The 27098-nt window shown below is 46.0% G+C and overlaps 1 protein-coding gene across 2 annotated transcripts in view; it reads right to left on the bottom strand.

Moving 5' to 3' along the window:
- Positions 1–5753: 5753 nt before the first annotated feature.
- The window catches only part of LOC308386529 (uncharacterized protein), a 43531-nt gene continuing 22186 nt past the window's right edge, over positions 5754–27098 (bottom strand). Inside the window, exons 1-10 of one of the 2 annotated variants that reach the window (XM_080866136.1) lie at positions 23463–23683; positions 20094–20298; positions 18128–18358; positions 15109–15215; positions 14280–14427; positions 11719–11771; positions 10416–10513; positions 9873–10068; positions 9003–9203; positions 5754–8917 (exon numbers count right to left, since the gene is read on the bottom strand). In XM_080866136.1, coding sequence (XP_080722262.1) covers positions 7784–8917; positions 9003–9203; positions 9873–10068; positions 10416–10513; positions 11719–11771; positions 14280–14427; positions 15109–15215; positions 18128–18358; positions 20094–20271 — 2346 coding nt within the window. In that variant the 5' untranslated portion in view covers positions 20272–20298; positions 23463–23683 and the 3' untranslated portion in view covers positions 5754–7783. Of the gene's footprint in view, positions 8918–9002; positions 9204–9872; positions 10069–10415; positions 10514–11718; positions 11772–14279; positions 14428–15108; positions 15216–18127; positions 18359–20093; positions 20299–23462; positions 23684–27098 lie in introns of those variants that run through there. The other variant, XM_080866135.1, reaches the window with a different exon arrangement.

Raw genomic sequence — 27098 nt, forward strand, 5'->3', positions numbered from 1 at the left:
AAGATGGGTGGTGACCATGGTGGCCATTTAGAAGTCGGCCATCTTGGATACAACTTTTGTTTTTTTCAATAGGAAGAGGGCCATGTGACACATCAAACTTATTGGTAATGTCACAAGAAAAACAATGGTGTGCTTGGTTTCAACGTAACTTTATTCTTTCATGAGTTATTTACAAGTTCCTCTTTGTTCACAGCCATTGACATGTCGAAGAGGTTAACACGTGAGGAGCGGATGGAAATTGTGTTGATATCTGGTGAACGCAGTAACCGGGTCATTGCAGCAGATTTCAATGCAAGACACCCTACGAGACCACCCATCTCCCATGCTACAGTCAGCAAACTGCTTGCTAAATTTCGTGAAACTGGTTCAGTGTTGGATTTGCCAAAATGTGGACGCAAGAAAACTGTCACTAATGAAGAAACATCAGTGGCTGTCCTAGCTTCATTCAGCAAGAGCCCACAGTGTAGCACTCGCCGCATGTCACTGGAGAGTGGCATTAGTCGAACATCCCTTCGGCGGATATTAGCTACTCACAAATGGCACCCTTACAAACTCCAGCTACTGCAGCATCTCAGCGAGGATGACCCAGATCGGCGCACAGAATTTGCAGAATGGGCAAAACAAAAATTGGAACAGGACCCTCAGTTCACGCAGAAGATTTTGTTCAGTGATGAGGCAAACTTTTATGTAAATGGTGAAGTTAACAAACAAAACCACCGCTTTGGTCTGACACTAACCCACATTGGATGGATCCCTCCAAGACTGTTGGAACAACAAAAGTGATGGTTTGGTGTGGTATATGGGGCACAACGATAGTGGGTCCATTCTTCATCAGTGGAAACCTCAAGGCCACTGGATATTTGAAATTGCTACATGATGATGTGTTTCCCTCTTTCTGCACTGAAGCTGGCACGTTCCCTGAGTTTTTCCAGCAGGATGGTGCACCACCACATTATGGGTGCCAGGTCCGAGCATTCCTAGATGAACAGTTTCCTGGAAAGTGGATTGGTCGTCGTGGGCCAGTTGAATGGCCCCCAAGGTCTCCCGATCTGCCCCCCTTAGACTTTTATCTTTGGGGTCATCTGAAGGCAATTGTCTATGGTGTGAAGATACGAGATGTGCAGCACCTGAAACTACGGATACTGGATGCCTGTGCTGGCATTTCTCCTGCGGTGTTGCTATCAGTGTGTGAAGAGTGGGAGAAGAGGGTTGCATTGACAATCCAACACAATGGGCAGCACATTGAACACATTTTATAAGTGGTCAGAAACTTGTAAATAACTCATGAAAGAATAAAGTTACGTTGAAACCAAGCACACCATTGTTGTTCTTGTGACATTACCAATAAGTTTGATGTGTCACATGGCCCTCTTCCTGTTGAAAAAACAAAAGTTGTATCCAAGATGGCCGACTTCTAAATGGCCACCATGGTCACCACCCATCTTGAGGAGTTTGCCCCCTCACATATACTAATGTGCCACAAACAGAGATTCCCATGTTATTACGCTGTATCCATATAAATGGCCCACCCTGTAGATATCCATATTATTGGGGGGGGGGGGGGGGGGGGGACGACGACACTAAGTGTTATTAGTATATTTAATATGTATAAGGATACAAAAAAATTCTTACATCATTTCTATTATTATTATTACACCTACACTTGTGATGTTAAATAATCTGACATTAAATTTACTATTTTTAACAAAAGTTTATTTAAAAACAACCCCCCCCCCAAACAGACAAAAAAATGTCCAGAGTTACAGATTTAGAGACCAGTTAGCAAACATCTGTAAATGCTAACCCCTGGCTGAGTGGTTCACGCTAACAGTATACACGGGGAAAAATTTGCTTACCTGCAAATATCGTACAGCTTTTTATAATCAAGTTTACATCTGATATAAAATAAGAATAATGTCACAATCAAAAGATTATTTTAAACCGTTAATTCTTATTTTGCTTACGGAAACAAATGACTTAATATTTGTACTGCTGAGCAGGACAGGACAGGCTGTCTGTAACATTACTGCTTTTATAGAAGTTCTCTTTTGTTACTTTAGTCACATTTTGTGTTTTCATAAAAGACAATTTCCAAAATTCTTCAAATCCAACTTCCAGCGTCATTTAAGAGGAAAACTTTGTTCTAAAAATAACCCACACAACTTGTAACTCAAAGTATTTTGAAAGCTTGATTAAAAAAATAAAATAAAATTCTAATTTAATGAAAGGACTAGATGTTACAATCCCTGATACCGTGTTGCTTCAAATTGAGAAAGTCTTGAGGGATGGCTACTATGAGGGAAGGCAGCCTGGAAGCTTTACCAGCAGGACACAATAATAATAATAATAATAATAATTCCAACTTCATATATTTCTACTTGTTAACATCGTCTTCTGTCATGAGTGAAACGCTGGCTGCTATGGAAGCTTACTTTTGAAACTGTTTGCAGCAGTAAAAGAACTTTTACTTTGAAGGTGAAAGGTCTCCGGTTCTGGTTTGCATTGGCTTTTGTTTGACTTTCTCCACAGCTCACCAGGTAGTGTTTTCAAAGAAGTCTCCCTGTTTCATGCAAACTACGGCCAATCTTCTAGCAACCAAAGCAATCACAAGGCTTTCGGGGCAAATACTGTGAAGCTGTGGTTATCAGATGGCAACTAACCCGTCTCTATGCCTCTGTGACCAAAACCTTAGTTTGGTGTGTTTGGTGTAAAAGGTCAACTAGCATTAGCTGATCACACAAGACTCCACCCTCTCTTCCAAATATGGTCACTTGTGGCTCCATAAAACCGACACAGCAGTGGCTGAAATGTTAACGTCCACTGTGACAAACTTTTACATACATTCTTTTTAATTTGCCTGTAAAACACTATAAAGATAGTTTATTCTGAGAAATCTACTTTACTGCCATAAAAATTCTATAAAAATTCTTGTTTTCTTTTCAAATTCTAACTCAAATATTTGAATATCATCTCATACAAATTTCCGTGACATCGAGACTTTTCCATCTGAACACCGTCCTCAAGTGAAGGAACATCGTGAATACTGGAGGAAACATTACAAAGGAATTATTAACAGATTACTTTTATTATAAATATACAGTGTTAAAATGGAATGGTACCTGACACTGCTAGCTGTTTACAGAAACAAAAAGGAAGTTCTGTTTAACATAATCAATCGAGAGGGTTTAAAAACAAACTCCTGCAGTTCAAATCAAACATCTCGGGGAAGCGTTCGTTCTCTCCGGTTGACTGAGACCAAAAGTTCAACTCAGGTTGCAGAGAAAAAAAAAAAAAACACGAGATGCTTCTGCTGATCCAGGGTTCGTTTCCATGGGAAAAACAAACAAAAACAAAACGGGACAAAAATCATGAAAACAAAAACGTGTCAGGTGATTTAAAAATGAGATCACAGGCAGATGTGAGTGAGACATTCGTCAGTGTGTAACATCCAAGAGTTTTTAAAGGTGCCACAAGCAGCATTTTTAACACCTGGAAACATTTAATTTCTCTGCCAGAGGACCATACAAGGGAAATCCCCTCTCTGTGATGTCATACAGAGCCAGGAGGACTTAGACCAACATTTGAAACTTTGATCTTCTCCTGGAGCAGGAGATGTGCAGCAGGAAATAAAGAAAATCACATAAGTAGAAACAGCAATGTCCCAGTTTTTTAAATCTGCTGAATTCTAACTCAGTTTAAAAAATTTCTAATATTTTTTTTGAAACACTTTATTCAGCCAAACATTCAATAGTTTATTCAAAAATACAGAATTGATTAAAATAGTCGTCTTTAGGAGCATCTGACATGTAGCTAATTTTTTGACACTGATATAGAAGCCAGAGGAAAGCTTTCTCTCTTTTTAACAGTCACATTGATGCAGCAACGTCAGATGTTAAAATGTGGCGTGCAGCACCTTTTAAAAAAGATTTGATCATTTTTCTTCATGAATGTCCGTCCAGCTACTCGGCGTCCTCGTTAGGTCCAGTTTGCTCCAACAGACGGAGCTGAGCGAGCGTCCTGCCTCCAACACCGCGGCTTTACCTCATTTCACCCAACAGGTCAAAGAAACGCCATCCGACTGCAGGAGCCGTTGTTCAAGTCAATGTTGTGAAGGCCAATGAGCTCATTCGCCTGCAAGTATCAACTCCAATCCAAAGTATCAGGCACTTAAATTTGAAGAACTTTACAGAAATGAGCAGTGCCGTTTGAGTCTTGATGCTGGAGTAGTGTGCAAAACACTGGATATAAGATCTGCTGAACATGTATAACAAAATGTAAACATTGGAAAATTTAAGATCAAATGGGAAAAGAAAAAAAAGACTGAAATTATACCTAAAGAAACTTTAACAAACTCAGTTTAAATAACTAGGAACAAACCTAGTCTCACACTGGTTTCACCTGATTCTCCAGCTCTAAACTAGAAGACCTCCCTTCACCTGACTTTGCCTCGTCAACAATAAATGCAGCTAAAAATAAAAACAGATTTAAGAGATTAAAGAGAAAACTGGTCCAGTGGAGTTATGGTTTGACTGGGAGGCGCTCAGTGAGAAGCTGAGGTGAATCAAAGTGAACGAGGTCCTACGACAGAGGAAGACGAGTTGATTCAAAGGTCAGGATGACATAATGGCGAGTGAAGCGATTTTGTGAAGAAGAAGAAAGTTTTGTGAAGTTAACTGCGCTTCAAACACCTGCTTTTTGGCAGCGAGGGTACCCTTAGTGACAAGTTCTAGCACCTCAGTATTAATCGACAAAGACGTGGATTGAAAATCATTGAAAGTTTCCGGGTTCTTCCAAGAACATCTGAACATGCAAAGACCACCCTCGCTAACATTTGATGCAAACCCAGTCATTTTGCTAGTTTTGAAATGTGACCTCGTCTTCATCGGTTACTCCTGGGGTGCTTTTAAGGGGTCATCTGCACACATGCCACTCTACTGTAGGCTTTACTGGCTGCTGCCCCTCAGGAGGCTTACAGCAGGTGGACAATCAGAGGAAAGCAGGCTTTTCAGGAGGGTTTCCTTAGAGACACTGGAGCTAAAACAGCTTGTTTTAGACATACGATAAAGTTAAAGCCCAGTTTAATAAAAATAAGGATTATTTTGAGCTATGAGTCATGCAAAGCTGCTCTGGTAGAGTTGAAGAATAAAAATAAAGGAAATGAGCAGAATCTGTCCCCCTTTGATAAAGTCCTAAGTTGTGCGTTAAAGTAAGCGGTACAGCTCGCCAAAAGCTAAAGGTGCAGGTGGAAAACTTTCACACAACCACTTCTGTCACATTTCTTGTGTAAAATCGAGTGTAAAGCCTGAAAAGACACGCTGCGTCTGCAGGACGATAAAACCGAGTGTACATGCGTTTTTTGGAAACGTTTGGAGGTTTATGAACTCGTTCCCTCTGAAGCGCCTCACCTACAATAAATAAAGGTGTTCTGACAGGAAGAAGCAGAGCCATTATGTACAGTACTTACCCTGTTCTCACTGTTGTTACTGCATGAAGGGGAATAAGACTTTGTATTTACCGGTATTCACCATCGTCTCCTGGTTACTGCTCATTTTCCCCACGAGTGAAGAAGAAAATCCTGAAGTCCTAAAACTCCGACAGAGGTCACGGAAAAGTCCCGGTCGAGTACTTTGGTGCGTCTGCCCAGCTACGACCGACTGAGTGTGTACATCTCTACTCGCGTACTCATTCACAAACGATTTGCCTCACATGAAGCCAAGAGTCGAATAAATCAGGAGGAAAAAGTCCTGCACGTATTTTCATAAACAAGCCACAGTTTCTTTTAATTAAAATAGACTTTCTTAAAATTCTCAGGAAAATTAGGTCGGCTACGAGGAACTTTTCCTCTCGACACGTGATGGCGATGAAAAGAACAACAACAATAATAGCAACAATAATATGGCAACAAAACTAAGCAAACAGCACCACTTAATTTCGGTGTCGTAGTTGATTCGACTACTCGGGCAGGAAGAAAGGAAACGAGGAAAAGCGAGTGTGTACAGTAGGTGTGCAAATCTGAACCAACGTCTGTGGCAGAAAACAAACAGGAAAAGGCGACTTAAAGGGATACCTTGATGTTTGTTGGGTTTCATGTATGCACTTTAAATGACAGGATGATGATGATGAAGTGATGAAGGATCCGTTTCGCAGTCTTTGGTGGAGCTTTTTCCTAAACACGACTGAATCAAACAGAAACCGAACTAACAGGTCCGACACGCATCGGAGAGCGGTGCAGAATCGTCTCGCCGCTCCCGCAAAGGACGGCGCTGCTCTCAAAACGAGATGTAATGAGGTCCGGATGGAGACGACTCGAGCGCTCGTGAAGCCGCAGGAAACCGCGACGAGGTGATCAGAAAGTCCCAGACATTGGCCCGTCAAAGGACCGGAAACCTGGTTTCACATTAAAGATCCTCTTCTCTGAGAGGTCCAGAGTTGGAGCTACGGAGTCGCACTCTGACCATCACGGATGGCGAGCGTTCGCTCTACGAACCAGACGAAGACTCCAGACTTCCTGACAGGCTCAGCAGGTGAAGTCCGTCATGTTCTCCACATTCATCAAGTTGTAAACCGTGAATTTATCCCTCACCTGCACCAGGTGATTCCTAATCTTTGCTCACCTCCTGAACCCCTCCCTCAGATCCCTCCGTCTGAGTTTGTGCACTTTGAGAAATTAAAAAGAAGCCAAAAAATCAACGCTGGAGGTCAGCCGGTGCCTGCCTCCCGAGCAGCTGTGCTGGAACTTTCTGATCTCACGCTGCCCTAAACACCCCTATATACGGATCAATCCGCCACTAAAAGTAGTTCCTAACAGTTTGTAGGAGTTGAGGAGAAGACGTGTTTTAACAGTTTAACTCCACATGCTTGGCATCCATCTATGTGCGTTTATGGACTGGCCTCCTACCCTAATGCATGCTGGGATACTCCCCTTGAACATATGAAGCAGGCGAGAAACTATAAAAGAACCTGAGGTAGTCTGAATGCTTGGGCTACGAGTTTGGTACGAGCTCTAATGTGAAGGCTGGTAGTGATGAGGGCGCCATCGTAGCTGCTGAGGGTTTTATAAGGAAACCAATGAGGTGGAGGGTCCGCGCAGTCGTTACGAGCTTAACGAACTCTGAGAAACACTGAAACGCCAATTTTTCTCAGGCCTGGAAGCAGCTCTACAAGAGAGCTGAGGGACGCAGGTCCATCATCAAGGTATCTCTTTAAGAGAATGTGTTTGAAGCCGGCGACGAAGCAGCTCGCAGGCCGATTTAAGGCACGTGTGTGAGAAAGTTTACATCATTAGAGCTAACGAACAGGACTATAAATGCTTCACTTAACGAGCTATAACGTGAAGACTGAGAGGAGCTGCTTCTTTTTTCTTTTGCTCACGTAACATCTAAACACCTTATCAGAAAATAACTCTGTCTCTACAGACGTAGAGTACAATTTAAAAGCTACAAACTACAGTACACTCTTAATGCTAGTTAATGAAGTCCCGATGCATAGCATCACCCATAGATGGACACTGATTCTGACTTTGTGGATCTCTGACGGCGGAGTCAATCGTAGTGTTATGGAGGTTATGGCAGTGTGTGTCCGAGTCCTTGTCTCGTCTCCGGTGAGATGCGTGATTGTCATGAGCCGTCGTTCCTCCAAAGAGTTCGTCCGACGACGTGAGTGGAAAAAAACTAAAACGCGAAGAGGAAGAGTTGGTGAAGATGGAGAAACGAAAGCTCCGCGCTCCCGTGGGTTCAGGCGCTGACGTGATAGGGCATCTTCCAACAAATCAGAGCGGCGGGGGTTAAAAACACTGCGTGTCAGCATTGGCGGCGCCGCGGCTGGAGCAGTCTCCGCAGTCTCTCCCTTCCATCGCCATCTTTTCTACTGCCACCTCCTCCTCATCCTCCTCCTTCACATCTTTTAGCGGATCCTCTCCGCTCTCGACTTTAGGGACGAACTTCCCGAACCGCACGCCATTCAGATCCTCCTCCAGTTTGACTTTGAAGGGCGGCAGGCCGAGCAGGAAGGCCCGGATCCTGCTGGGCGAGCTCAGATCTGCGGGTTCATCCTGGTTCTTCATCTCCACCTCGACCTGCCCTCCTCCTCCCACCACCGCCGCTCCTCCTGCTGCACTTCCTGCGGAGCTGGAGCGCGTTTCCTCAGCTGGCTCTGTGAAGCCGGTCCTCACTCTCTTGGCCGGCAGCTGGTCGGCGTTCCCATTGACGACGGCCCGGCTCGGCTCCGGCCCTTCCACGGCGGGTCTCTTCGGCGTGAACCGTTTGCTGAGGTTGAGGGGCAGCGCCTGCTCGGGGGGAGGGGTGGGCTTGGCGTTCAGGTCCTGGGAGAGAGCCTCGGACAGGCACCGCGTGAACATCTGCAGCTGGGACGGGCCCAAGCAACGAGTCCTCATCAGCTGACACACCTGAACGCTGCAGTCAAGGTTCACGGGAAGGACTCGGAGGGGGGGCATGGGGGGCCGGGTTCTAGCCTCTCGCCCGCCTCCTCTCGGCCCCCCCTCGTCCATGTTACACCCTGAGCAATGGGTGTGGTGCTGCTGGAGGGGGTGGGGCTGTGGCTGCTCCCCGCTCGGGTGAGGGGTGTCTGGGCTCCCACTCTTCGGCTGGGGGGTGTAGATGATTGGATGGTGCTGGCTCGGGTTCTGGGGCGTCAGGGCAGGGCTCTCGGGGCCCCTCTGCAGTCCCAGCCGGCTCCTGAACACGTCCGAAGGACACAAGCCTTTGATGGGGCTGAAGCCGCTCAGAGAGCCTCTGATGAAGTGGCGCGGCAGCGCGGAGAGGAGCACGCCCGTGGCGGGAACCACAGACTCCCCTCGCTCTGTCTTCACCTCCTTCGGTTTGGGCTGGAAAGAGATGAAGGGGCCGGCGAGGGGGGCGAGGTCCGGGGTGAGGGGCATGGTGATGGGCAGGATGGCCGGCTGCAGGGAGCAGAGAAGGAAATGAATCACATGCAGTCAAATCAAACCTCCTCACAGGCGTGTACGAGTGTTTCGTGGTCGTTACCCTGTGCATGCCGCTGGCGGCAGTTCCTCCGCGGCCCACGGCTGGAAGCTGTTGCTGCGTCATCTCCACCGCACTGCCTTTGACCTTCGCCTGCTGCAGTGCCAGCAGCTTTGCCTGAGCGAGCACCGTGGCCTTGTTTCGCGTGCCCGGCGGCCGGCCTCGACCTCTCTTTGCCACCATGGTGCCGTTCGGGTTTGGGACCTGTTCAGAGGCAAGAGAGGCTGGAGGTGAACCAACTAAGCCAATTAAAGCAGTGACGTTTGCAGGGTTACTGAAGTGGTGGTGGCTAGCAACACAGCTATGTTAGCATAACATAAACACAGTGAAGCTGGAGGATGAACGCTAACTTTTTCCACCTGATAAAAGTTAATGTGAGGGTTCCTGATGGTTAGAGACAAATACAGTCGCATGGCAGGGTGCTGTAAACGGACCAAACGTCAGTCAGGAGAACAACTGAGATAATCCATCCACAGGTGAGTCATTAATATACTGCAACAACATGGGAACAGAGCAGCTGCCAGAGAATTCAGCATTAATGAATCAGTGGTACAGAAGTGGAGGAAGCGCAGTTTTTGGCTTCCCCCATATTCCAAAAGTGCTTCATCTCTTTGCTATGACTGTCGCCCGCCATAATTTGCAGATGATGTTGTTTGCAGCTGCTGCCATGCTTTCGACCAACACAGGGGCAGCTTGATGACACCATCAACATGCGCTATCGCCGTAGAGCGGTATAAATTTCTACCGTTTCTACCGCCCACCCCGAGGCGGCAGTGTCAGCGTCCCCCCATCACAGCATCACCCGAGCATCTGTTACGGAGCATCAGCGTTCAGCAGTGTTAGTAACAGATGAAAACAAAGCTGTCAGCTCACGTCATCATGCATGGTGGGAGAAGCAGCAGCAGGTGGTGTGGCCACCTTCCTCTCCCGGGGTCTGGGTCCCGGCTTTTTGCCTCTGGGATGTGGTCTCCTGCCTCTGATGCCTCTGGGCTTCGGCACCACCGGGGATTCTGGGACTTTAAACTCTGCTCCGCCCGCTCTGAGGTGTTCTTCATAAGGAAGCATCAGCCTGAGACACAGAAACCTGAACTTTAGCATGTGGACCCTTTTAGTCACAGGTCAAAGGTCAAGGGTTTAGTTTTCAGTATTTCCATTACATCTGTCAGGATATTACGGAGCCAGAATAATAATGTGCACAGTAATGCACATGGTCTACTCAGGTACAGGGAGCTTTCCTGCTCTCTAACACTAATGACCGCTTCATCCAGCGCTGACCTCTGCTGGATGAAGGTACGAAGCCCACTGGCTGGTTTTCCTCTCTGCTTACAGACCCTCGTCACTTCCCTTTGCTCACTTTTGAGTGTAAAACGGTCTGAAACGCTCGGTGAGCGCAGTCAGAGATGATGTCTGTCTCACCTCTCGTAGTGTCTCCTGGTGCAGGTCGCAGCGCTGGTGCTGCCGGGGCATCCGCCCAGCTCGTTGTAAACCACTTTCCACAGACGGTCTGTCGTCACCTGCCGCACGAAAACAAGCAGAAAGTCAGATAACGAGGAGTAACCCTCAAAGGACTGTGGTGACCGGTTCACGATAGTTCAACTGGAGACTCCCAGGTATTCAGCCTGCAGTGGAGACCATGCACCAACTCTAAGGCCTTCACCCCACTGCAGGCTGAATACCTGGGAGTCTCCGTCAGCTGCCTTTTGATCCTGGAAGAGGTCGAACCGCCTCCGACTCCTCAGAGTCAAAGTATCAGAGTCGACTTTGAGAGGAAAACTTGACCTAAATCCTGGTTTACATCAGTTTTAGTGCCCCCTACTGTTTAGACACGTGTAACTACATCCTCAACCATTTGGAAAGGGTGACGACTGATTTATACTTTTAATTTTGTTGGCAGTGGTTTCATCTACAAAGACTCTTCTGTGGAACCAGCTTCCAGTTTGGATTCAGGAGACAGACACTATCTCTACTTTCAAGATCAGGCTTCAAACTTTCCTTTGTGCTAAAGCATATAGTTAGGGCTGGACCAGGTGACCCTGAATCCTCCCTTAGTGATGCTGCAGTAGACGTAGGCTGCCGGGGGATTCCCATGATGCACTGGGTGTTTCTTCTGCGATCACTGTGTGTTTATACACCTCTCTGCATGTAATCATTGTTATTATTAACCTCTGGCTCTCTTCCACAGACATGCAGCCCCATAATGTGTTAATTATAAAAATCAATGCAAAAATGTTTTAAAACACTTTGTTGGTGATAATTTTAGACGAATAAAAACTGATGTGACTTCAAATCCAAATATCTGCAGAGATGATCTGATCTTGATCTTCAGCTCTGGCACTTGTTAGCGTGAGCTTCAGACGCTTCATTAATCTCCACGTTTGTATTAAAAACAGCAGTGTGACAAAAAGCTGACGTCTCTGCGATCAATGGAGACGAGGCCAAACAGACGCTCTGCAAACATGTGGACAAAGTCCTCATCCTCCTGGATTAAACCAAACACACAGTCGCACTCAGATGTGCCGTCCTCGCAGGTTCGATTTAACCTCACGTGAAACAAACTGAGCTGAAACACGTTCAAACTCTTTATTTAAACCTCACAGAAAACCTGAAAAGTATCATAAACGAGTTTTTAATAACAGAGTCGTGCAGCTTCCAGTCTTTATGCAGCAAATCAGCAGCTCTTACTATTTTAGAGAAACTGAAATAAACTGAAGTGACTCACCTTTTTGTAGCCCCCGAGCCGTTTGACCACAGAGTACATGAGGAAGAGGTCGACTGAGGACGGCGGCGAAACATCAGACATGCAAAGGAGACACAAAAACATTTAAAGCAGGCGGTGAGGACACAGCGGAGGCAGGATGGTCCTCACTACACGAACGTGGTTTCAAACCCCCCACAGATCAAACATGGAGTCTCGATGAAGCTCAGCAGTCACATGTTTACCTCTGACACGGCACCCAACCTTCATTCAACACCACAAAACTTTATTTAACACGCAGTCAGAGCACATCTGTCTCTGGAAGGAAGGAAGGAAGGAAGGAAGGAAGGATGGATGTAAGGAAAGAGTGAAAGAAAAAGGGGATGAGAGAGAGACAGGGAGGGAGGGAGGGAGGGAGGAAGGAAGGAAGGAACGAAGGAAGGAAGGAATGAAGAAAGGATGGATGTAAGGAAAGAGTGAAAGAAAAAGGGGATGAGAGAGAGACAGGGAGGGAGGGAGGGAGGGAGGGAGGGAGGAAGGAAGGAAGGAAGAAAGGAACGAAGGAATGAAGAAAGGATGGATGTAAGGAAAGAGTGAAAGAAAAAGGGGATGAGAGAGAGACAGGGAGGGAGGGAGGGAGGGAGGGAGGGAGGAAGGAAGGAAGGAAGGAAGGAAGAAAGGAAGGAAGGAATGAAGAAAGGATGGATGTAAGGAAAGAGTGAAAGAAAAAGGGGATGAGAGAGAGACAGGGAGGGAGGGAGGGAGGGAGGGAGGGAGGGAGGGAGGAAGGAAGGAAGGAAGGAAGGAAGGAAGGAAGAAAGGAACGAAGGAATGAAGAAAGGATGGATGTAAGGAAAGAGTGAAAGAAAAAGGGGATGAGAGAGAGACAGGGAGGGAGGGAGGGAGGGAGGGAGGAAGGAAGGAAGGAAGGATGGATGGATGTAAGGAAAGAGTGAAAGAAAAAGGGGATGAGAGAGAGACAGGGAGGGAGGAAGGAAGGAAGGAAGGAAGGATGGATGGATGTAAGGAAAGAGTGAAAGAAAAAGGGGATGAGAGAGAGACAGGGAGGGAGGGAGGGAGGGAGGGAGGGAGGAAGGAAGGAAGGAAGGAAGAAAGGAACGAAGGAATGAAGAAAGGATGGATGTAAGGAAAGAGTGAAAGAAAAAGGGGATGAGAGAGAGACAGGGAGGGAGGGAGGGAGGGAGGGAGGAAGGAAGGAAGGAAGGAAGGAAGGAAGGATGGATGGATGTAAGGAAAGAGTGAAAGAAAAAGGGGATGAGAGAGAGACAGGGAGGGAGGAAGGAAGGAAGGAAGGAAGGAAGGATGGATGGATGTAAGGAAAGAGTGAAAGAAAAAGGGGATGAGAGAGAGACAGGGAGGGAGGGAGGGAGGGAGGGAGGAAGGAAGGAAGGAAGGAAGGAAGGAAGGATGGAAGGATGGATGGATGTAAGGAAAGAGTGAAAGAAAAAGGGGATGAGAGAGAGACAGGGAGGGAGGGAGGGAGGGAGGGAGGAAGGAAGGAAGGAAGGAACGAAGGAAGGAAGGAATGAAGAAAGGATGGATGTAAGGAAAGAGTGAAAGAAAAAGGGGATGAGAGAGAGACAGGGAGGGAGGGAGGGAGGGAGGGAGGGAGGAAGGAAGGAAGGAAGGAAGGAACGAACGAAGGAATGAAGAAAGGATGGATGTAAGGAAAGAGTGAAAGAAAAAGGGGATGAGAGAGAGACAGGGAGGGAGGAAGGAAGGAAGGATGGATGGATGTAAGGAAAGAGTGAAAGAAAAAGGGGATGAGAGAGAGACAGGGAGGGAGGGAGGGAGGAAGGAAGGAAGGAAGGAAGAAAGGAACGAAGGAATGAAGAAAGGATGGATGTAAGGAAAGAGTGAAAGAAAAAGGGGATGAGAGAGAGACAGGGAGGGAGGGAGGGAGGGAGGGAGGAAGGAAGGAACGAAGGAATGAAGAAAGGATGGATGTAAGGAAAGAGTGAAAGAAAAAGGGGATGAGAGAGAGACAGGGAGGGAGGGAGGGAGGGAGGAAGGAAGGAAGGAACGAAGGAAGGAAGGAATGAAGAAAGGATGGATGTAAGGAAAGAGTGAAAGAAAAAGGGGATGAGAGAGAGACAGGGAGGGAGGAAGGAAGGAAGGAAGGAAGGAAGGAAGGAACGAACGAAGGAATGAAGAAAGGATGGATGTAAGGAAAGAGTGAAAGAAAAAGGGGATGAGAGAGAGACAGGGAGGGAGGGAGGGAGGAAGGAAGGAAGGAAGGAAGGATGGATGGATGGATGTAAGGAAAGAGTGAAAGAAAATGGGGATGAGAGAGAGAAGGAGGGAGGTAGGAAGGAAGGAAGAGGGGATAACAGAAGGAAGGAAGGAAGGAAGGCAAGGATGGAAGGAAGAGGGGATAACAGAAGGAAGGAAGGAAGGCAAGGATGGAAGGAAGAGGGGATAACAGAAGGAAGGAAGGAAGGCAAGGATGGATGAAGGAAGGAAGGAAAGAGTAAAAGGTCATGAAGGATGGATGAAGGAAAGAAGGAAAGAAAAGGAACGTTCTGTAGAGCGCGGAAGAAGAAGCGGCGGCGTGGAGGACTCACTCTTCTTGAAGCCCAGGTTCGGGACTTTGTGGATCGGCGATCCGTGGCGGTCCATGAAGGCGAACAGCTGATCGAGGAACAGCTGCTCCTCGGGGTGAGGGAGCCAGTCGCCGTCACAGCCAACCTCCACGCTGCCCATCACGTTCTCCTGAGGGGGAAACACGCAGTGAGATCATCATTGCACGCCTCAGAACTTCCTGTTATTTTACTCGTCACATTAAAACTGATCTGCGCCTTTATTTTGGCGGTCAGAAACTGAATCTATTAAACGACTTTATTTGCTGCGAGGCTCACATGTTCACGTCTGCAGCACGTCGGCCACTAGAGGGCGCTGTGAGAGGCCTCGCAGGTCAAACCTCGGAGCAGTTTAAGGATTATAATCCAGCAGCGCTCAGAGACTCGAGCGTGTTTGTTGCTTCGTGGATCCAAAGCCAGCAGCTCTAAAATCCACTTCCATATGTGAGTGCTCTGGCTTTCTTAAATGAACAGCAAACCTGCCTCTGCGTGGGGGCACGAATGCATTCAAAGCACTGACAAAGCGACTGGGTGCAGGTGTGCGCTGAAACAAAGCAGCTGAAACTGCACGCCCAGACCTGCCTCACAGCAGAGCTCCGAGCGTCTAATAACAGAGACCAGGTTCATGTTTTTACTCCAGTCTCACAGCTCTGCGGGACCAGATCTACTTCCTGAAAGGATTTGATTTCACTTTCAGCAGAGTTTGTATTATAGGAGGATCTGGAGCCTGAAGCAGAGCTTTCTGTAAACACGCCGTAACGACGAAGAGGAGCCTGAACGTGACAGTCAGCGATGAGATGATCGCCACACGCACCTTCATCCTCTCGATCCACGACTCCGACTGGCTGGAGTTTGGCGAGTCTTTGCTGTCGCGGCCTCTCCTCTTACGAGGTCGTCCTCGCAGACTGAGAGAAGGACATCCTGCAGGAAAAATAAAATAAAGGCGTAAACATTTACAACATCTCCGGAGGCCTTCCTGTGTTTGTTTGAGGCGATCTTTGTGAGGCATTTACGAACTAAAAATCAGAGAACTAAATAACAGCACATGGCTCAGGTGCAGCGCTCTGCTGTGGGCAGTGGTCTAAAGGGGTCACATGACGGAGGTTATCCGGTCTAAAACGGACACAGGATTTATTCATTTAGCTCCGAGCGCAGGGCGACAGCAGATGATCTGATTTACAAAAGTTGAGCAGACTGTACAAACATGTCAGACACACGAGGAGGCTGGTTTTATCTTCCGATGAGCACTCGAGCTGCTTCTTCACCACAGCAGGTCATCTGCCTCCACCTCACCCCGTCCTCCTCCGCCACACCACCCTCTGCATGTCCTCCTTCTCCGAGGTCGTCCCCTCTCCTCCTCAGTGGATAATCTAACAGGTTGATTTGAAGCCTGATCTGCTCAGTAAGCGTGTTGTTCTTCTTCTAAAGCACTGATGTGGACAAGTTTATCCAACCTTCAAATAACCTGAAAACATCTCACTACAGGCTTTTATAACCAGCCTGCAGACACCAGAGAAACAGCTCAGGACTCTCCAGCAGGTGGCAGCGTTTCACAGGCAAACAGGAAGCTGTACTGAGGAAGGAAGTGATGCTTTCAGGTCAAAGGGCTTTCAAAAACCAGTTATATGTTTCATCTTACACACAAACGTCGCCTTTCAGCAGCAGAAAACATTTATGGGCTCAAATTGTGGTCATAAATATTTTGCACTTGTAAATCAGGATTTGTATGTGGACCAAAAAATACGTGTGAAACTCTGCACTCAAGTTTCAAGTTACAAGTACGAATTTTGACCCTATTTTTCTTCCTTTCATCTGATTGGTTAATGTCATGTCAATCACAAATTTAACTGTCCAATCAGAGAACAGATGGGTTTGGCTGTTTGAGGGGCGCTTTTTTGAACTGCAGGTCCTTGAAGGGTGATACAGGTTGAAGCTGGAGGATCTCTATATAAATATCCGATATAGCAGCTAGGTCCGCTAACTTTCAGCAGCTGTTGAAAGGATAAAGTTTTAGTATATCAGTGGTTAGAAACACATTATTACTTTAGGATTAGTTTAACACAAAGTCAGGGCTGACCTGGGACCATTGCTGTGAGTCACAGTGCGCAGCATAAAGGTCCTTTCACATTGGACGCAGCATGTGCTGCTAATGCTAACTAAAAGCCAAGGATCCAGAATTTGTTGCTGGCGGCTGGGCTCTGTGGGTTTTTGCAGCAGCTCTACCTGCACTAGATGCACCTGCTCCTTGTCATTTCTATCTCGGGCTTTGTGTCAACTACAAGAGTTTGTGTTTTTTTTTTTTTATCTTCAAATGTTCAATAAAAACATGTATCGCTAATTAGGGCTGCCACAAACGATTATTTTTGCGATTAGTCGACTAATCAGATCATCATCCATTGGACGTAAAACTACAGCTTATTGCACCAGCAGCATCTGCTCTTATATAACTATCATTAGCTTACAGCTTTAAGTGTTTAAGGTCTGTGCTAACTAAAAATAAAGACAAGATGATAGTTTATTAAATTTTAATGAAATTTGCAGATTGTTTCGGTAAAGTTTAATAAACTCCTTCTATCTAAAATATAACAGGACACCGGAGTAAATTCTGGAGCATCTCACACTTCTGATAATCAGCTGTCTGCTTGACGTTTATTCAGCTGTGTAAAAACTATAACTTTTATCTCAGCCAAACCGATTTACTCAGGAACAAATAAAATACTAAGAAAAAGCCAAACAATAACATGTTTAAGTTATCTAAGTAACTTATATATCATGTTTAACCTGAGTAGCGAAAGACGGCGGTGGGTTTGAAAACAATTTGCGGGGAGTCCGGTGTTCTCACGGCGCTAGTTAGCCTAGCCCCCGGCTAGCTATCGAGCTAGTGGGTAACAGACGTCTCCGAAAACGTCGGAGCGCTTTTGAAAATATGTGGTGTCCTGATAAACTGAGCAGATATTTGAGGTTTACACAGCTACATTCTCGCCTGAAAATATGTTAAACGTTTATTTTGTGACCCAGAAAGAATAATACGAGTAATATTAAAACTAACTAACTGCCGCCATTGTTGGAAACTGCGCTGGGCCGCGCTATGAATTCTGGGACACAGCTGCTTCTTCTTCTTCTTCTTCAGGGTTTAACGGTAGCTGACATCCTTGTACATGCAGTGCTGCCATCTTCTGTTTCAGTCCGTTATTACACTCTTAAATCCTGCTACTCATTCCTGCGGCTTTTGGGATCTTACAAAGCTTCAAACGACGCGTCGACTATTAAATCAGTCGTCGACGATTTTGATAGTCGACGTAATCGTGACTAGTCGACAAATCGTGGCAGCCCTATCGCTAATTCATAATGAAGAAAGCTTTGTAACCATCCCCACTAGTGAAGACTGTCTCTGGAGGTCCCTGTATTAAGCAGGTAAACCTGTGACACAAAAATCACCAAACTGAGACGACCACAGACTGTTTGCCTTCGTGGTGATGAAGGAAAACGCTGGGCTGGCATGTAAAAGGGCATTTATTCCCTCCGGACCTGAAGCTCCATAAAGCATCCATCTGTTCTCTGATTGGATTGTCAAATTTGTGATTGACATGACATTGGCCAATCAGATGAAAGGAAAAATAATAGGGTCAAATTCGTACTTGAAACCTGAGTGCAGAGTTTGATACGTAATTTTTTGGTCCACACACAAATCCTGATTTAAAGTACAAAATATTTATGACCACAATTTGAGCCCGTAAAGATTAAACAGTAATTCAGAACGTGATGTTTAGACCGTATGTTTCTTATTCTAATGATTAAAATCCATCACACACAAACGCTGTCAGCACACTCACTGAACTGCCAGGAGAAGCCGGAGCTGCTCTCCAGCGTCGGGTGGTTGAAGGTGTCCCTGCAGTACATGACTCGGGTGTTGGGCGTCACCTTGATGCCTCCCAGCGCCAGCAGGTGGGGGTCCTGCAGGGTAGACCCCCTTGCTCCGTCCTGGATGCGCCGCTGCAGCGAGCGGAAGCGGCAGTACTGGGGGTAGCTGATGACTTTGACAGCGTGATGCTCCGCCGGGCCGTCTGAGGGGAGGAGACACAGGTGGGGTTATTTTTGTTTCGGTGGCTTTAACTCGTTCGCTCCGTTATGCTCTGCAAACACAGCGTTTCCCACTTTCCGTCAGGCCCCGGATTTGTCTCCGGGCTCTGAACATCTCTGTATACACGACAAACACGAGTATCCCAGTTACTGATTACCGCTGTGCAGGCGCCGGGGGTGTTTGCAAACACCAGGCGGCACTTTTGAGATGTTTAATTTGACGTTTCTGTAGCCGTCACCCTCAAATACATCCGATTTGTTTGGGAAACCACTGAAATTACAAAGAAGGCTAAACTGTGCTGCAGGTAGTCGGCAGCATTCATAAACATGCAAACAGCGTCCTGCTTCCTTTCTCAGGACTCTGGATTAAAAACCTCCTTTTCAGTGACCTGACCAGCAGCGCAGCTGACACAGAACAGAAAAACAATAAAAGATAAAGAAGGAGAGCAGCTCCATATAAACCAGCTCGTTCTGCAAAACCCTTTAACCCACTCTGATTATGGTTTTATTAAACATGTATGCACAGAGATAAACAAGATCCCACCCAGGCTGACACTCATGGTTAAAATCCCATCAGTGGGAAACGTGCACTCCCTTTCCACAGCACAGGTACTAAACTTGCCAAGAGTTTCCTCACCTGGAGACAGAATCGAGATTTATGTTTTGTGTTTTTTTGGGCCATCGTGATGCCATCGCCATCGTGATGCCATCGCCATCATGTTCAGGCATCAAGTCCGGGTCCAACCACAGCACCCAGAGAAGTATTTAATCAATATTTACCTAAGAACATCTTTGATAAGCAAAAGATGTGTCGGCATAAAAACTGGTCACAACATATTCAGTTAAATTTTATAGCACAAAATCACAATAACAGCTGCCTCAAGGTGCTTTATACTGTGAGGTAAAGACCCTAAAATACTACAAAACCAATCAGACGAAAGCTATGAACAAACTCTTGGCGACAGTGGGAAGGAAAAACTCCTTTTAACAGGAAGAAACCTCCATCATAACCAGGCATTGACAGCCATCTGTATAACATCACACAGATGATCTTTATAATGATAAAATTACTCCTGTTCACAGAAAACGGCAGCGGTCCAAGTGTGGAGCCATGAGGAACTCCTACTGATACAGGAAGTAAAGCACTGAACATCCCGTTCGCTCTGCTCAGCAAGCTGGAAAGTGAAATTTGATCAAATTCAGAATAAGGACTGAAAGGTTTCTAAAATCGGGAAAACATGTCTATATGTACAAAAACACAAATACAATGATCTCTGGGTGGGTGGCCAGTTCTTTATGAGGAAGTGCAGTGGTCCCACTGTGAAGCCCTGAGGAACTCCTCTGGATACAGGAAATACACAGGAAGAAGATCCAGAATAGAGACCCAAGAGTTTTCAAAACACATGCAGGCTTTATGAAATCAGGATAAAATGTTTAGATCATTTAGGGCTAATTTATAGTTTTATGCCTTCTCTCTGTGCACGTCTTTACTTCTTTTATAGTGGTGGGTAGGAAATGACCACAGCACTGAATCCATCAGATGATTTCAATGATTCTGTTCTTTTAATGCTGCTTTAGCTGCCTCACTGCTGACCTTTCAAAATAAAAGTAGCTCTAACAGGGAGGCTGGAACATGTACAGGAGTGTGACCGGCAGCATTTCCACACCAACAAACTGGCTCTGGTTCACATCTGCAAACATCTGCAGAGAGTTTCTTACTCTCAGTTTTGTCTTTGAGCGGCTCGCTGCTTTTGTCCGTCGTGCCGTTGCTGCCGTCGCCGCTCTGCGGAGGTTTGTGGAGGCCGTTGGTCCCGCACGCCAGCGCCTTCAGGCTGCTGCTCCAACCTGCCGGCTGCGCACACGACCATCGCACCAGGTCCTCCACCCGCACCACCATCTTCCTGGACACCGCCAGAACTTCATCCTGATCAGACACAAACAGAAGATTCAGCGCTGAAGTTATCATCTGCTTCAAACCATTTAACGCCCGACAGGCCGACACCGAGTCGCTGTACTCTGAAGGCGCCAAACTTGAATTGAGCATCACTTTAAAATCAGAATGTGAGCGTGAGAAAAACAAACCCCATCAGTTTGATTAAAGTGCTGCTTTAAACATCTACAGCACCTGTCAAACTATCACCTGCCGATTTGTGTTCAAACATGGAGGCAAACAGAGAGCTAACGTGTGCAAATAGAAGGAAACGCCTCGACTGGTTTGTCGCTGGAGTCTTGACTTTTACGTGAGGAGAGCGAGGGAGATAAGACGGCTTAAAGATTTAAAGCAGAGAGTTTCTAATAAATGAACCAGTTTGAACTAAAAAGGAGAAACCCTTCAAAAAGATGATTGGATGTTTAAAAAGGTGTTTGAGGCGCCGCTTTAACACCGACTGATGCTCGAGGGTCGGCCCTTCACCAAGCTTCATGAGATTTCTGATACCAACTCGTGACGGGCAGCACCGCCTTTCCATCCAGCTGAGATCCACTTTTCCGTCTCTATTAAAGCGTCTTTGATAGTTTGACTCTGCTGAAGTTGTAACCACAGGCCCTCTGGCTCTGCCACAGGTCAGCTTTTCATGTTTGTCTTGACATTTAGAGTTGCTGCTCAGACACACGTGATGATGTGTAAGTCAAAGTGACGCAACACCTGAAAACGAAAGAGGAAGTTTACTACGGCAGGCAGAAGTCCGTGCAGGACTCGCATGTTTTCATGTTTTGGTGAATAACACACTGCTGGAGCTGCGTTTAAAGCTTTTCACTGAGTTTGTTTAATGTAAAGAGAACAGTTACACTTTTGTTGGCATCACGTCGCCTTTGACGACACGGCCACTGATCAGAAACATCCAGTGTGTCCCGTTTGATAAAAAGCCGAGTTTCACATATCTTTGTGGGCCAATTATTCACCATCACACATAAAAATGCAAACGTTAAGCTTTAATTAAACATTCACAGTTGGCGTTAGATAAAGATTCAGCGCGGTGTGGTTGATACGAAGGCGCAGAATCGGGTTTTCGTAGCTGTCAACGTGTTTATTTCTGCTGAAAATTTGGACATTTTAAAGTTTGAGCCTGTGAGGACGGACTCGCCGCAGGAGCCTCGAGTGGACATTAGAGGAACTACAGGTTGTTTGTTTTTCCCTCAGGTAAATGGAGAGGGCTGCTTTAAGGATGGGTGTACAACCTTTACGAGGTATGTTAGCAGGCAGAGACTCCATGATGTCGTGATGATGCAGAGGGCTGGGGTGATAGAGCGGGTGGCGGGGTAGCGTGAGATGACTCCGTTGGTGGCTTTGCACGTCAGCGGTGACGTTGCCACAGCTTTGTACCACTTCGGTATTCTCCTGAACGACAGGTGTTGCCACTCAGACAAAATCTCATCTTTTCAAACTGCAACGTCTCCCCTGAATAATCTGTTAATCTCAGAGCTGCCGGACTGAGAAACCATTAAAATGGTGTTAGAAGCCGATATGATGACCCCACAGCGGCGGCATCCACCAGTGGATGTGAATCTACTCCAGTTAAAGCCGGCTGGGTCTAACTGGTCTGGTACCATCTGTACAAAAGCACAGCTAAAAGCTGCTTTGTCTGTGAAAGAGGAAAGAAAACAAGCGCGAGCTTCCACTATTTCCATTAAACAGACTCTTTGCATATAATCTTAAACTTGGTTAGAAAGCAACCGGACCTGACCTCATATCGTGTCCTCCTCTGCTCTCATTTGGTTTTTGCCCATCTTTTCATGTCCCTTCAATACATTGAACTTCCTGTACAAACTGTCTGTTTAATGATTCCTGTTTTATTAGTTTTACTTTGTTAGATTTTTTATATTTTTCTTTAAGGGGAATTAATTAGTAATTAAATCTTCCAGGATTAACAGACGATATCAGAAGAATAAGAAAAGTCACCCATGTGCTGCTCTGAGGAGATATCAGCTGAAGCCGAACTGGAGCTGGGCTGTACTGTCAGGCAATACCAGTTTGGACCACAGGGTGGCGTTGTGGTGAGTGTAAGCTTTTTAAGGTTGTATTTTGAATTAATTTAAAAACATTTAAACACACTGATAAAAACGCTACATGCTCACAGGCCTTTCAAAATAAAACCGAGGGATGAGCTGTGAAGGAGTCAATTTCAACCTCAAAGCTTCCCTAAACCTAACCAACCTAACCTACATGTGAAAAAGAGATAAAAATGGGTCAAATAATAAAAAACGAGCAGGGAAAAAAAGTGCAAACATCTGCAGCAGGATCAGAAATAAGCAGCCATCAGGTCACAACACGGGTGGTGCAAAGACCGCAATGAGATCAGCTACTGCAGCGAATTAAAGCCAACACTCGCCGGGTCCCTCTGGGTTTGAATGAGACACAGAAGCTTAATTAAAAGCAGGCCCGTGATGTTATTTTAACCTCAAATCAAACATTAAACAAACAGCACGTTTCTGCTGATCTGGCTCTCAGATGCGCTGCACTTTATGCAAATGAGGCCAACTGCAGCTCATTTACATATGAAGTCACTGAAGTTTCACTGAATCAAAGAAGCCCACAAACATCTGAGTCACCGATCGTCCGGTCTGCAGCCGAGGTGCAGCCGCAGAGGCCTCCTCCCATCCCAGCTCGTCAGCTGTGATCTTGTTGCGTCCTTCAGGCAGAGACAAAAGAGCCCAACCTGCCTCTAAAAAACTCCAGCACCCCTCTCCCCGCCCCCTGGGCTGCAGCCAGGTGAGAGCTCATTAACACCGCAAAGGAGGAGCTCTGCAGGAGTCATGAATAAACAAAACGCTCGACTGAAAGACACACCGAGCTTCCACATCTGAAATCACTCGTCCTGCGAGAGGAGACGAGAGACTGAGGCAGGAATTTATTTTTCATAGTGTAAGAGCCGTGTTACACTTCCTGTTTCCTTATCTAACTCACAACACGTCCTGTCCTGCACCTCAGCTGGTTCAACGAGAACTCGCTCAGCGGATAAAAGCCGCTCTGCTAACGTCAGCTAACCGGCTGCATAGATGATGAACACATGAAGCAGCATGCAAGCGTCACTCCGGCACTTCTGCGTCCAACACCACCAACGAGTCCTGAAGACTCACTGAGACACAAACCTTCAATGCCCGGCTCCAAACGCTCCTCAGGTCCCAAAATCAGAAACTCGAGGAACCGCCGAGACTCCAATAAAACCATCATCATCTTCTCAGTCACGCGGCCTGGAGACTGGTCAGGACAGGGCTGGGTGTCGGTTTTGATCTCTGTAGTTGATCTGATTCGATTCTGACTCGGACAACTTTCAGACTATTATAATTCTGATCATTTATCAGCACGTATGCATATTTTATATCGATGTATAAAAACAAAGCTGACACTTATCAGAGGTGTGAGCATCACACAGATGACTTCGGGTCAAAGGAACTGAGGATAAAACAAGAAAGACACGAAGGAGATAACCTCAGAAAAATAAATGAATAATAAATAAAAAAATATTCTACAGTAGAAGAAAACAAATCATCATATAAACATTACCTGATGCTGCTGAAGTGGAGCCGAGCAAAGTTTGATTTGAGTTCTGCAATTTGGCATCATTTTAAAAAGTTCCATTTCTTTGGTACTGAACAGCAGAAATGAGGCTTTTTCTTCTCAGAGGTCATTAAAAAAACAAAACAAACCACAGCGGCCAGCAGCACTGTTCACAACGGAGACATAATAAGCAAGCAAATAATGCAGAAAACAGATTTGTATGGTAAACTGGTCCCCGAGTACAGAGAGAGAGCTGTGCAGGAAGTGTGATTTAATCGTGGTGGAAGCAAAACTGTAAACGTGAAGCGTAGTTTTCATCTTTTGCTGCTGGTTCAGTGATTTTGGTTGGAGAGAGAGGAAACCTGCAGCATCAGAATCAGCGAGCTGTCGGCTTTCAGCCCTGACGGCGTGTCCGTGCCGTCGGGCGAGAAAGCCGACGTCTCGCTGATTCTGATGCTCGTTTGTGTTCACATCTTTGTGCTGAATCCGTGTACCTGCTCTCATTTACTGTTTTCGTTTTGTGAGCTTTAACCTGAGATTCTGGCGTTTCTGGGAAAATGCATTTATAATTAAAAATGGATTCAGGATTTAATGAATCGATTTCACTTCTGAAATCAATTTGAATTGGGAAAATCTATTTCTTTGGAACCACGTGAAAACCAGCGGCTGACTGGTTGAGGATGAAACTGGCTGTGATGATGCTGCACCAAAAACCTTTTTCTCACCTTCAAAATAAAAGTTTTCTTTGTGAAACGTGTTGGTGGCAGCAGTAAGACAACTTTTACTTTGAAGGCCAACGTCCAGTTTATGTTTGCGCTGCACTTCCGGGTTCAGTGAGTTGCGAGTATTTGCAGACAAACTGGTGAATTTCATGCAGACTGTGGCGGGCCGGAGAAATCACAGGCAGGATGTTGGCGCAGAACCGTGTCCCTACTGTGTTTGACAGCCGGCTGGTGTCGTGTGACCACGTTTACCATTTTCTGTACAGCTCAGGAGAGAAAAGGAAACCTACAGACAGCGACGATGTTTAGGGATTTAAAGGGTTAATGAACTCAGGTTAGGTGCCTAGAGAGCTGTGGTTAGGTCAGAGGTCGGCCACCTGCGGCTCTTCAGGCCCTCAGCTGTAGCTCCCACAGGCTTTGTGAACAAGGAAGAAGTGGGAATGTGATTTTGTTTCCCTCATATAGTTTTAAAAACGTTGTCATAAATGCACAGATTCGAGCTCACAGCTCCACACGGAGTTTAACTGAGAGGAAAACTGAATGTGAAATAGCTCACTCCCCTCTTATTACAATGATCACACACTGTCCTGACAAATGAGCAGCACTAACTGCTCTTTTATAGACTAGAAATTCAGCTTTCTGATTAAACTTATTGAGTTAAAGTAAAAATCTCATTTTAAAAGCAGCCAGTCCCATAAAAAGCTGTTTTCTGCAAACAGTGGAATATCCCCGCTGAAAATGTGGAAAATTTGGTTGCAGACAAGTCACAGGATTTACATTTGGGTAATGCATTAGCCTCATTCCCAGAGGTTTCTTTTTATAATGTGGAGGCTGAGCTGCAGCCTGCATGTGAACTGTGTTAATCAAAAACACATCTGATCCTCTCTCCCTCTCCTCTGACATCTGCTCGTTTTTTAATCCAACACTTGTATGTAACTCGTGCCTTCAGACACCAGCGCGTTCATTAAGCTGATCATGAAATGATATCGGCCGCGGAGAGCAGCGAGCAGATGGAAAATATCGTTAATGTTTGCTCCTGAATGCTCGTTTGTTTTAGCAGCAGAGAAGAAAAAAGTCACATTAAGACTTTTTTATCAGCACGAGGAGACGGCGTCCGAAGGTCAGCCTGCTCAGTGTTTGGATTAAAAAGAGAAGGAGGCCGTGTTCCTGTGACAAGGTTACTAATGGATGTTGTTGAAGCATTTCCCAGATTACACGCGGGGACGTTCACTCTGCAGGAATTCTTCTCCGCAGGAGACGCTGATGGAGACCAAAGACGGAGATTAAAGGGCAATTATTAGAATATTTAATGAGGCCAATTTTACCTTCATACTTCAAATATTTGCAGTTACAGGCCCTCATCGTAAAGATGGTGAGGCAACATTTTGGTTTTTAATTCATATTTTCCAGCGATTCAGGATGTCTGTCCATGATTTTCAAATTAAAGCTCCTCCAGGACCGGGACGGACGGAAGTCGACTATATCAGAAAGTTACAACAGAGACTTCCATCAGATCGGCGATTCAGCCATCGGTTTGCTATCCTCAGTTATGACCACGAGATCATGACCGAAAGAACGAAATTGTGGATGCAAACAGTGGAAATGAGGTTTTCTTTGACGCGTTGCTGGGCACCATAAGCTGGCGTCCACCTCCCGAGAGATGCAACTACACGTCGGGTTGACGCCGTCTGCAGCTGTTGTGACTGGCCTGTTCAGTGCCATCGATTCTTCCTGCGCACTTCCAGCTTTTTTCCACTGCAGTGTTTGAATTTATCCTTGAGAGCATAACAATCATCCCCTCAGTGTAAGGATTCAACAAGATGCATTTGATACCGGACGTGAGGGAACGTACGAAGACATGGAAAAACGTCAGGGACGTAAGTTGGTTAGTTTACGCTGCAGGCTCTGCAAAGACTCCCTGCTGAAGTCTGAGTCACATCGACATGAGCCACTCGAGCTGGTTCGGTATCTGACCGGGATGTCTCGTGGGCACGCTCTAGGGGAGCTATTCCAGGTGAACGACCCCGGACTCAATGGAGAGATTAGATCTGCTGTTCGGGTTGGAAACGACTCACATGAGCTGTAAGAGGTGACGAGTGTGAGGGAAATATTGATATCGATCCAGAGGGAATCAGGGCCAGAAGATGAGTCTGGTATTAAAATGTTGGTAAAGGGACGTTTTTCTGAGCAGTCACCTGTCACACAAAGTTTACCCAGAATGCACTTTTTGCATTTTCCCTTTGGTGAATTGTCAGAAATCAGATCAAACAAGCTTCTGTTTCTCTGCTGCACCGACTTCAACCTGCTGCTGTTTATTTGAAGCGTGACGCTGATCCTCAGACTTTGACTTGGATCAAAGTTGATTTGTTTGCAGTTTTTAGCTGAGCTTAAATGTGTTTTCAAACCTGACGTATACACGTGGATATCGCCTGCATTTGTCAAGTTATCAGGATTCAAACGTGAGGGAAAGTTTATACATAACGCTACTTTCACAGACAAGGCCAC

This window comes from Rhamphochromis sp. 'chilingali' (assembly GCF_963969265.1).
Source record: "Rhamphochromis sp. 'chilingali' genome assembly, chromosome: 19".
Lineage (NCBI taxonomy): Eukaryota > Metazoa > Chordata > Actinopteri > Cichliformes > Cichlidae > Rhamphochromis > Rhamphochromis sp. 'chilingali'.